At 32.9% G+C, this 12718-nt stretch overlaps 1 protein-coding gene across 1 annotated transcript; it reads left to right on the top strand.

Annotated features, from left to right (window-relative positions):
• The first annotated feature begins 766 nt into the window (after positions 1 to 766).
• LOC110099418 (T-complex protein 1 subunit theta) lies at positions 767 to 12237 on the top strand. Its single transcript, XM_020826555.2, has 13 exons — positions 767 to 1118; positions 2294 to 2556; positions 2654 to 2800; positions 2887 to 3048; positions 5080 to 5157; positions 6278 to 6411; positions 7857 to 7929; positions 8012 to 8089; positions 8193 to 8315; positions 8458 to 8552; positions 10067 to 10276; positions 11009 to 11066; positions 11878 to 12237. Exons 1-13 carry the CDS (start codon positions 971 to 973, stop codon positions 11941 to 11943), a joined length of 1635 nt encoding a protein of 544 aa, XP_020682214.1. The 5' UTR covers positions 767 to 970; the 3' UTR covers positions 11944 to 12237.
• Positions 12238 to 12718: the final 481 nt, after the last annotated feature.

Here is a 12718-nt window from a genome sequence, read left to right as displayed (position 1 = left end):
AACACAAATTTGAGCGAAAAAATACAAAATTTTTAAAATCAGAAATAGGTCAAATGTTCTTTACAATGAGACGAGTTAATATCCCAACTGGCATGACTGAAGAAAATCCCACTGCAGCCTCAAAATCTAAACTTTTCTTTTCTCTCTCTTATATTTTTCTCTCTAATTACTTTGTTTTCTTCCTCTATTAGCCGAATGCTCAGGTAATAGGAATTTACAAGTTTTTTTTATTAGTGACATTAGATATTTTATTATTAAAATAATAATTTAATATTATATAATTTTATTAATCAATTTCCTTAGTAGAAATTTGTATAAATTATTTTAGCACTCAAAAAATTATAGAAAAAATATTCATAAAATAAAACATATTATTTTAAAAATATCGATAAAAACGGTTTGCAAAACAGACACCTGACGGTCCTGAAATTCTCATTTGTATATTACGTACATAACATTTACACAAATGGAACGGTGTAGATATTTTTTTATTTAACACATGTTTAATGTTTATTATAAAATCATTATCAGCACGAATGTTGATTTAGTTTTATGAAACTTATTGGGTCGTTTGCTCAATCTTATTACAATACATGTTTTTTAAGAAGATTGAGGCTCCAATGAAAAAGATAACTATCATATTTATAACATATAAGATCAAATAATTAAAATATATTTTTAATATAAATATTTTTTATTTTACATTGTATTTAAATTTATAGTATCTATCTATGTAAATTCCCTTAAAAAAAAAAAAAGTTTAAACCGGATCTTATTGTGGTGGATCGTCTTGCTAAAGCTTAAACCGGACCTCGAAGGCGGTGCCTCATATGTTCTCCGGTCGCCGTTCTTTGTTTGTTCGTTCCTAGGGTTTTACACTCCGCACTGTCTGCTCGGAGTTCCCATTTACTTCCACCGGAGAATCTCGCCGTCAGCTTCGCGTTTTGCGCACAGGCTATAGCCGTCGAAAATGGTGTTCCTCATGCAACCTTACGGCATCCAGGGGCTCCTCAAAGAAGGGCACAAGCATCTCTCCGGGCTCGACGAGGCCGTGCTCAAGAACATTGATGCCTGCAAGCAGCTATCTTTGATCACCCGCACTTCTCTTGGCCCCAACGGTAGGAGCTTGGCCATCGCAATGAGCGATCTGTTTTTTTTTTTTTTTTTTGCTATCGTATTAGATTGCAAGTAGCCATCTTTTAATGTTAACGTGAGAGAGTGGTTTGGTTTATGTTGGATTATTGAAATGAACAGAAGGGAACTGTTTCGTTTGCTATTGTGCAATCTTTGTTTTGAAAGGGGTATTGGGATGTCGTGCTTAAGGGTCTTTCAGCTTTTTTACCTCCTAATTATAAACCAAGGGGCTTTTTTGAAGAAATTTTATGTGAAATTTCGAGCTGTATCGTTCGATGATACTTGGTTATGGATGCATTGATAGTGTAGGCATGGATCTTGGAGAGTCGGGAGAAGTTTTTTTATATATTTTTTTGGGTTCAATTTTAATTTTTTTAATTGTTTTATATTCATCTATTGAGCTGCTGGAAACTGCGCATATGTTGATGTTGGCATGTTTTTTTTGTTTTAGTTTCATGCACATATTTTTTTCATTGTTTGAAAAATGTGAGGCTCTTTAAAGTCTTATTCAACGCAGTGTTGTAAAGGCACTGAATTTTATGAAAATTTTGTGTACTGAAGATAACATTAAAGTTTGAAACTTTTGGAGATGTTAGATAGAGTCTCTCTTGATTTAGTTCATTTTGCATCAATCTCGGGCCTTGGTTTTATTATGATTAGGTCTATCTGAATTTGTGTGTCAGCCATATTCATGAATTTCCAAAAGTTTTCAGCGTTATCCTTGCCATTGTTGGCAGTAATTATGGTCCACTCTATGTATGTCTTATTATTGTCCATGAATTTACAAAAGCTCTTTTCCATATTTTTATTTATTTTACTTTTCTATATAAGGATATATATTTTAAAAAGTGTCAGCTTCTTTTAGAGCTGGTTATGTAATTTTCTTCCTCATGCTAACTTTTGCAACATGATCTATACTAAAGGAATCATTTAATTTTGACACTTTTTGGGATGTTGGGAAGTCTTTTAACTTAGCTCATTTCACACTCATTTTGGGCCTTAGTTTTATTAGTTCTATAGTCTATGTGTGTTAACTATATCTACAAATTTTCAAAAGCCTTAGAAGTTATCATTGTCATTGACGGTATTAGCGCAGACCTTATGAATTACATCATAATTATCTGCAATGCTCCATTTTTTCGTATTTTCTTTTGTTCAGGCATGAACAAAATGGTTATCAATCATCTTGACAAGCTCTTTGTCACAAATGATGCTGCCACAATTGTAAATGAGCTTGAAGTACAACATCCTGCGGCTAAGATATTGGTGCTAGCGGGCAAAGCTCAACAAGAGGAGATTGGAGATGGGGCTAATCTCACAATATCCTTTGCTGGGGAAATCCTGCAAAATGCAGAGGAGCTCATCAGGATGGGACTGCATCCTAGTGAAATTATTAGTGGATATACAAAAGCAATCAATAAGGTTCTTCGCTGCTTTTTGTATCTTGAGATTCTCACTAATTATGTTTTTTTTTTTAATAAATCCCAATGTCTTCTATTCATTATTCAATTCTTCTCAGACCATAGAGATTCTAGATGAATTGGTGGAGAAAGGATCAGATACCATGGACGTCAGGAATAAGGATGAAGTTGTTTCTAGGATGAAAGCTGCGGTTGCCAGCAAACAGTTTGGGCTAGAGGATATATTATCCTCTCTAATTGCTGATGTGAGTATCTTTGTACTCCAATATTGTCTGATTTATTTGGCTGTTACCCATGGATAGTATAATAGTTGATTCTATTATATGGATAGGCCTGCATTCAAGTTTGTCCAAAGAATCCAGCAAACTTTAATGTGGATAGTGTGAGAGTTGCGAAACTAGTTGGTGGTGGCCTGCACAATTGCTCGGTTGTACGTGGAATGATCCTGAAAAATGACGCCACTGGGAGCATAAAAAAAGTGGAAAAAGCGAAGGTGATACCTTTTTACTAGGTTTTTTCCTTTCTGAATGACTTATATTCGAGCCATTCTGCTTGAACGCAGTATATATATTGTTTCAATGTCATGTTTCTATTATCACCAGTTATTAGGAAGGTCAATGTGGTTTCTTTATATTGTGATGTCTATGTTAATTTTTATTTCATAAAAGTTATGTACTTTTTATTACTTTAATGGATTATGTGTTACCATGCCAATCCAAGCTTTGTAAGACTCATTTTTCATTTGGAATGTAAGACAATTTTTCTTGAGCTTTCAAGTTATTGAATTAGCTGCTTAAAATGCTTGAAAGCATTATCATATATTGTTTCAACACCATGGTTTTATTCTCACTAGTTATTAGGCAATAAGTTCAGTCCTGTTGCATGCATTAAAAAATTGTGTTTCTGAAATACTGGAATGTTTGGACATTTAAGAAAAAATTGATGAAAGTGTTTGTCATCTTGAATAATGTTAATTACAATGGTTAACGGGGTGATGTGGTGCATTAGTTGAAGGCATGGGATTGTTGTGAGAGATAATATGTTCTTATGGGGTACATAAGACAATTGTATTGCCCCATGGACGCATATGATGAACCCATATTTGCCAGCGTTGTTTATAATTTTATGACTTTTATTTTTATTTGTCTCTGTTTATTGAAGTATTATTTCTTCCATGATTTCCTTTCCTGTTCTGGAACGGCTGTTCTCTGCAGTTAACTGCTATGAATTCATTCCTTCAATGACATGAAATTAAGATTACTTTTTTATTTTTTCTCCCTTGTATCTAGTTGTCATTCTAAGAAAATAGTTGAAGATTTTATTTTTGTTTTTGTTGGGCAAAGTTTAGCAACTAAACGGTGAGAAAATTTTGAATTAAAGCAAAGTTATTAACACAATGGTTATGCAAAATTGCTTTTTCAATAGTTATCTTATTCTTCCACAATGCAAGATCTTGGGAGAGGTTATTTCTTTGACTTGAATCTACTATCTCTAGATTAGAACGTCAGCAATTTGACTTTTTATTTTAATTTGTTTAGTTTCAACAACTTCTAAAACTGCATCAAACTAATTGATTTTGATACTGATGATTAGTGACAAATCTTGTTTCTAAAAAGTTAATGGGATTTGCTCTCTTGTTCAATGAGAAATTCTGTGTTGAAAAAATGATTCAGATTTTAATTTTACTGTGTACAGTTGTTTATACAAAATTATAAGATTAATGATTTTTTAGTATCTTGGGAGAAATTCTCTTAGGCAATCCATGATTTGGCGATCACTTGCATGCCAAAACATAGTAATTGGCTTTGAAGATTCATCAATCATATTGCGTTGGCTCGCTTTTGTGATTGAATAAAAGCTTATAGCTTAAAACCTTCTACAAACCTTCTTCACATCAAAGCCATACGCATTTTCTTTTATTCTCTAGTTCTAGTAGCTACATTCTGATTAAGCATTTTTCAGTGCCTGTTATTTTGTGATTTAGAATACAAAATACTGTTACCTTGCAGCAATCCAAGTTTTATGTGCAAGGTGGTAGTATACCTTTTTAGGGCCCATAAGTTATGCAGATTATGGCTTGCACATGGCTTTGCAATGCAAAGCATGAAGACATTACGGCTGAACAATTGAGAGCGGGATTGCAGAATATGTTACCTTTCTTTTTTCCTTTTTTTATAATTTCCTTCAGCTATATTAGACATTTACATTTACTCTCCGTGAACTTGATGGTGTATCTCCTTTTTTTGTACTAATACTTAACTGTGAAAGCTTTATCTGTTTGGCTAGCATCCTTTAGGATTCATTAAGATCATGAATATTGTCAGATTTCATCTACAATGTTTCTTATGTTACTGGCTGAACATTGATAAATCAAATGCGATGATGAGGCTATATTTGTTTTTGGGAATCCTTTTGTTGTTTTTAATGCTCTTTCCATATGAGATACTTTTATGACACCTATATTCTTGCCTTTAGTCCTCATTTCTTCTAAGTAAAACCCTGATGCAGTTATCTGTCTTCTCAGATTGCTGTATTTGTGGGAGGTGTCGATACATCTGCAACCGAAACCAAGGGAACTGTTCTCATTGAAAGTGCTGAGCAGGTGTGCTTATTTCTACAGTGTTGTTAGGTTGTTTATTTGTTTGAAAAAATGATAATGCGCACATTTTTCAACTATTTTCAAGCAATTGCATAAGGCTTGCTAAAATTTGTGTTGCGTTATACCAATTATGAAATAAATATAATGGCAGTGGCTATTCTTTGAGGGAAGCCAGCTGCTTTGCGGTTGCTTTTCCCAAATGGTTGTGAAGCCATGGAGGAGATACACGCTCAAAGGAAGGCTTCCTTGGCATGTTTCCCATGCTACTTAACACTTTGATTTTCTTGGTTTTAAAGCACAACAAAAGAAAAGAAAAAAAGTTGTAGGATGTTAAAGATGCTATGACATATGCTGTGAACTCTGTTAATATTATAGATTTTCAATTTTTTTTTTATATTTTGTAATTTGAATAATGTCTGATTTAAGTCAAATAAATGATGTATTTTTCTGTTGACATATTTGAATTCTATAAATTTTAGCTGTAGAAACTGTGCATGACCTAGAAACTTATTTCATGATTTAAATATGAATAACTCAATGATGGTTAATTTTAAAATTCCATATGAGAATGATTATAAACTTAATATTTCAATTTTTGAAATTAGAGAAATGAGTATAAACTTAATTTTTCTATTTTGAATTATAAAATGTTCATTTGGAGCCATATAATGAAGGTATCACATAAGGCATTGGAGCAAAGGTTGCTCACAATATGCTTTTTATGAGTCAGTTCCGCTGTAGAGGCCATTCACATAAAAAGTAGATGCTATTGCTTATGCTGATACTGCTGCAATTAATAGTTTTGATTATGGTGATGGTCTGAAGGTACTTATGCATATTTTTTGGCTGTGTTTGTAGTGTAATCGTTCAGACAAGTTGATAATTTTCCCCCAACAGTCTCTCTGAAGAGTAAATTAACCAGTTTAATTTATTTTAATTTAATTTACTGTTGATAAAGTTTGAGAAGGAATATTTTTTCACTTATGTTGTGGAAAGATAGGGTGTATAATATGCTAATTGATAGGGAATTTTCATTACAATGAAATTTTGCAGTAGAGGCTGTAGTGTTTCTTTTCTCAACTTTGCTTTTGGATGAGTTATATCATTGATTTGCTATTTTCAGCTAGAGAACTATGCAAAAACTGAAGAAGCAAAAGTTGAGGAACTCATTAAAGCAGTGGCGGAGTCAGGTGCCAAGGTGGTGGTTAGCGGGGCTGCTGTAGGAGAGATGGCATTGCATTTCTGTGAACGTTACAAGTAAGCTGAGTTCTCCAAGTTGCTTTTTCCATTTGAATCACTGCGAGGCTAAAATCTTAAAAGCACTTTGACGATTCAACACAATTTACACTGGAATTTTTGATAACTTATATTTTCAATGATGGAAGATCCAATCAGGTTTGGTGTATTAGAATGAAACAAATCCGTGTTTGAATTTGTAAATGGTTTCTGTCATGGCAATTCATTGCATTATCTCTAAGGTTGGATTGATCACCTCTTGATTTTGCTAACACAAGGAATTAGTTTTGTGGAGGCATTATGCTTATCATGCTTAAAAATGTTTCTTTACGTTTTTTCCAAGTTTATACACAACCTGTTTGATTTTCCAGGTGGAATTTTGATCTTACTTTTGTGACTTTAGCATGACAAGGGAGTTACTCGAGCCGTTTTGCTTTTTTTTTTTCTGAGTTTTAAATTACTAAGTTGACATATAGCTTCCACTTGACCTGAAAATTGATCCAAACTTCATTGAATTGGCATGTTAGATCAGCCTAATGTACCTATTTTTGTTTGGTTCTGGTTTGAAAAACTTGGAATTAGAGGATTAAGCCCAATTCTCAGTTTTAGTTTGTGTAAATTGGCTTACTTAGCTTATATTTGTGGTGAGATACCACCCATAACTGATTTTTTTTAAAACTGTAGAGATTGAGTTTTCTTTATCATTAATATCGCTTTATCATTAGTATTAATGAGAATTTGACTTTTAACAGGACACAATGACGAAAAAGGATTTAGCCGACCCCATGTAGTGGGACAAAGGCTTGATGTTGTTGTTGTACACAATTGTCCTCCATTAGTACAAGTAACCCATATTATAAGTCTATCTGGGGAATATGCTTTTGCTATTTCATTTATATGGTCTCCAGCTTTCTTTGCTGACCTGACTTCCAGCTTCCCCAGATGGCTGCGGTTGTAATTACAATATTGATTTAACATTCTCATGCAATTTTCAACATTGAATGAATGAAAATAATGGATTCTTGAAACTGACACCAATTAGTTGGAAACTGGAATATGGCTAATGTTGATGAAGATCTATGCTCCCCAGTAGTTAAAGCAGAAAAAAAAAATGCGAAGGTCAATAAAACTATATGGAACTTTATGGTAAACCTAAATAGTTTTTTCTATTCAAATTTATGATAAGAATTTGTGTGCAATGCTTTAACTTTGTTGTATGATAAAGACTAATATGTTCATCATAATTTAATTAGATATGTATAAACTTAGCATGTTGTAGCACATATATACACACAAGAAGCATGCATATGTGCATTTGTACTTGGTTGTTTTAAATTTTCATAGACATTGATGATAGATAGATGACAATATGACATGTACACAAATTTGCTACAAACAATTATAAATTTGAGATGCCTACTAAAATTTTGTGATTAATATTGCTATCTTTCCTAATTTTCTTTCAGACTCATGGTTCTAAAAATCAGTTCAAAATTTGAGTTGAGGCGGTTTTGTCGCACAACTGGTGCTGTAGCTCTTGTAAGTTATTGCTCTTATTTCTTTCCACTGCATGGTTCTTACTTTCTGCATCTGGCAGTAATTGCTCTGATGATAAACACAGCTAAAACTTGGCCCTCCAAATCCTGACGACCTGGGCTATTCTGACTCTATCTCAGTTGAAGAAATTGGTGGTGTTCGGGTACATTTTATTATTTGAAATAATTTTTTTAACGATGTTCTGCTTTTGCATTTATCGTATTCGCCATTATCCATATAAGCTTACTTTTTGTCTAATGTAATAGGTGACCATTGTGAAAAATGACGGAGGTGGAAACTCAGTTGCTACAGTTGTTTTACGTGGAAGTACAGATAGTATACTAGACGACCTTGAAAGGGCTGTTGATGATGGTGTCAATACATATAAGGTATGTTTGTCTTTTTACATGCTTGTGTGGTGGTGAGATGGAATATTTATTCTCTTGAATGTAGTAATTCCTATTTATTATTGACTCTATTTAGGCCATTCTTGTGTTTGTAGCTTAATATGATCTTTTACTTACTTGACAGGCTATGTGTAGGGATAGTCGTATCCTCCCTGGGGCTGCAGCAACTGAAATAGAATTAGCAAGGAAGTTGAAGGAGTTCTCCTTTAAGGAAACTGGGTATTTCTTTCTCCTTTAATAGACATTTAAAGAAAATGAAAAAATGCTTGGCTTTTTGGTTCTTGCTCTCATCATCATCATCATTAGTTTCATATGAACAATTTGGGCTTGGTTTCATGGATCTTACTTCTCTATGCGTTTTTGGGGTGTGCTGGACTAGGTCATAAGTCTAATTTACATGCATTTTTATATTGCAGCAGTACTTTTAAATGGTCCCTTATCTGATTGTAATTATATATATCCACCATGTTGTTTCATCTGATTTATTATTTACAGTGTATTCGTAAACTTTGTTATATCTCTTTAAATATTTGATAATATTAAAAGTTGACACATTTTGGTCCTTTTTAATTATCAGCATGGAGTTAGTCTTTTTTATATGGAGAAAAGGATCAAATTAGTCCTTTGACTCTTTATAAAAGATCAAAATAGTCTCAAACTATATTAAAAGATCATTTTGGTCCCGCAACTCTAAAAAAAACAAAGGAACCAAAATAGTCCACCACAAGTCTATTTGATTTATTTTTAAAGGCTTGAGGAACCAAAATAGTCCTTTAATATAGTTGCAGATAATTTTGGTACTTCATAAAAAGTCGATGGATCATTTTGATCATTTCTCTTTTTATATGCTATAATAATTTGGAGCAAATTTTGCATTTTAGCTAACAAGTATGCATGATACTAAAAAGTCAATGGACCATTTTGATCGTTTCTCTTTTTAAGGTTGGAGTGATTCTTAATTAAAAGAGGAATCAACAATAAAGGAGTTAGATTCAGCCATTCAATGGGGGGTTTAGGAGGAAAAATTATAGGCAAAAGCTAATGCTCTTAGGATGTTAAAATAGAATTGACTTAATTATTTGCACACTAAATATGTTCTAAACTTAGAATGAGAGGCCAAGAAAGAAAAATGAACCGAATACACAGCTGGGATGTGGCTACTGCTGTTTGCTTAATTTAGATGATATATTAAGAGTTTGTAATTATAGTGTTGGCAACTTAAGAAATGACTTTTCTATTAGAATTAAATGAGAATTTAACTTTTAATAGGACACAATAGAGAAAAAGGATTCATCTAATTGATCGCACGTAGTAAGATAAAAATTTTGATCATGTTGTTATTGTTGTTGTTCTTTGAACCTTGTGCAACTAAAGATGATTATATATTAGCGAAGTGCTTTTACATAAATGATTTTCACGGAGTTCCAGGCGGTTTAGCTTGATTTGTTTTTTTATGATATCTTACTTTTGCTTCACTGCATGAATGTTCACCATGATCAAGTTTTAAATTTTCTGTTAAATGAAGAATTAATCAAGAATTTGAATTTAAAAGGTTCTACTGATGTCTATGTGCTGATTTGAAGCGTTATTTACCTTTCATGCCACTGACATCTCAAAATGTCACTTATACCGTTTTTGGAGCTTCCAGTATTTCTCAGAAGCATGAATGCTACCTAGTTAGTAAATCAAGAAATTGAACGCTACTCCCTGATAGTCATTTTTGTTTCTTTTAGGTTGGATCAATATGCCATTGCCAAGTTTGCTGAAAGCTTTGAAATGGTCCCTAGAATCCTGGCTGATAATGCTGGGCTTAACGCAATGGAGATCATTTCTTCGCTCTACGCTGAACATGCTGCAGGCAACACTAAAGTGGGAATTGACTTGGAGGAAGGTGTATGTAAAGATGTCTCTACTCTGAGAATTTGGGATCTCTATGTCACAAAGTGAGCATCTTTATAATATTTCAGATGTCTTTTATGATTCACTCTCATTTTGCATATTTCCCTTGTGATTTTTATGTATGAAGAAAAAAATTCTCTCATATGAAATTATTCTTTTTAGGAAAGTAATTTTTCTGCTTTATTTAAGTTTTGTAGCTTATGCTTTTCTTGCATCAATTCTTTTTTTTTTTTAAATTTGAGTTCTTGAATCACGATTTTTATTATGGTTCACCAAAAACAGTAAATTCTAGAAGCAATTGATCATAATTTTCATTCCAACAGATGACTTTTTACTGATTTATTTTTACACAATAATAGCAGTAAAAAACTGTCCCAAATAAAGCTTGAATGTATAAACATGGAGGCATGCTTGTGCAGATTTCCTAACTGTTTGTGGTAGCAAGTGCAAAAATTTTTAATCTATATTTTAGAGAATCGCACTAAATATCTAGTACTTGGTTTTTGGTTGCCAAGATTTTAACAACTTGAAGGATTGATCATGCTAACGTAGGTTTCGTTTTGGACGACTTTCTTACTGCTTCTTAAAATAGCTTTATAGTATAAAAATTTTAATTTTTTACTAAAAAATCGCTTTAAGAAGCAGTGAAAAAGCCGTGCCAAACGAAGCCGTAGTCTCTCTGCTGATGCTGTTTGTGTAAATCTATTGGTCTCTTATTATTTATCATATCTTTCATCTGTGGTGAATCTTTGCTAATTTCATTATTCTCTGAATAGGTTTTTTGCTCTTAAATATGCGTCTGATGCTGCTTGTACTGTTCTGCGAGTTGATCAGGTTAGCATCTCTTTCCATCCATCATATTTCTCTACAGGTTTATTGATATGCAATTGCTCTTAATCTTTATTTGGGAAAATAAACTTTGTACCGTCACCCTGATAAAGAGCAATAATCGTAGTCTGTGCATGCATGTGGGACTCACTATTTGGCTCTACTGAGCGAGAAATTATTCCGTGCGGAATTAGATGATAAAGAACCGTTCGGATGTAAGTATACAGTGTTTGTAAACAGTATAAAAAAATCAAACTATGTACAAAATTATACTCAGTGTACACACTGTGTACACTCACATCCGGACGGCACGCATGAAGTAATTTATCCTACTGAGCATATGAGATTATGTCTGTCGCATGCGCTCAATTTGAGAGAGTTCCAAATACATTGTTTCAGACAAATCAGGATGTGTGGGAATGTGAGTCCTCAAGGATGGGCTTGAGCTTGGCACTCGTGAGCATGCAATTGAGTTAAGTCAACTTGTGAGCTGACTTAAGCTTCGCTTGATAAATTTCTCCGGAGTTGAACCGGATAATCTAACAAACTAAGCTCTCTACTTGTTGAGTCAAGCCAAGCCAACAATGCCTCGAATCTGGCTCAACTCATTTACACTCCTAGGACTGACTTGGGCATTAGTGGCTCCCTTGGTGGGTGGCTCCACATTTTTATAGTGGGAGATTTATATGCATACATATCTTCTCAACAAAATTAGTTTCCACCTTTTTAAAATGAATAATCTGAACTCATGTCAACTAGTTAGCTAATCAACAGAGAAATAGACTCCCATTAACTGCAATACTCATCTTTTTGGCAGATTATAATGGCAAGGCAAGCTGGTGGACCAAAGAGAGATCAACCTGCCGGCATGGATGAGGATTAAGCTCTCTGTATGACTCCAACTGTTCCTATTGCCAAGATGGTTTGTGTTTACTTGGTGAATCCACTGCCAAAGAAAGTTTTGCTTACTTCAAAGAAAGGGATTGCTATGAAGAACTTAGATGTTAAATGACTTTTTTTTTAAATGTTTTGTCTTATTATTTTCACCCTTTTTGTTTGAACCTGTAAAATTAAGTTATTATATTTGATATTTGTTTTGTTAAGCTCTATTGAAGATAGGATAAACCAGCCTCTTAATTTTTATGTTTTGTTCTCTCAACATAGCTTTAGTAATGCATTTGATGGTGTATTATTTGTTTTTAAGGGGGAATTTCCCCATTATGTGAGATTGGCTATATGAATCCTTCTTTTTTTTTTTGTTCTATTATGTGAAAAAAATTGCAACAAGAATTTAAATGTTTTTTTTATATGTTTGATATCCAAGTTAAAAAAAAAAAAATTCAAATAGATGTATTTATGTGTCAAGATAATTTCTTTAAGAGTTTAATAGAAGCAAAGGTGAGGGGTGAGACTCTTTATGCTCTTTAAAAATTGATTGGTTTTGTTATAAATAGAGGTTTTTTTAGTGTTATTCATGTAAATATGTATATTATAGATATTAGTATATTACAAATCAAATATATGTTTTAATTCACTTTAAACTTGATATAGTTATAAGCAATATAATATGCCTTGCAAATATTCAATTAGGGTCTTTTTATCTTAATGCTCCAATTCTTAATGTAATGATTGTTATTATTTTTTCTTATTTGTTAGGT

The sequence above is a fragment of the Dendrobium catenatum genome, unplaced genomic scaffold (assembly GCF_001605985.2).
Source record: "Dendrobium catenatum unplaced genomic scaffold, ASM160598v2 fragScaff_scaffold_1022, whole genome shotgun sequence".
NCBI lineage: Eukaryota > Viridiplantae > Streptophyta > Magnoliopsida > Asparagales > Orchidaceae > Dendrobium > Dendrobium catenatum.
Note: the sequence above shows the minus strand (reverse complement) of the source record. Positions and strands in the feature narration are given on the sequence as shown.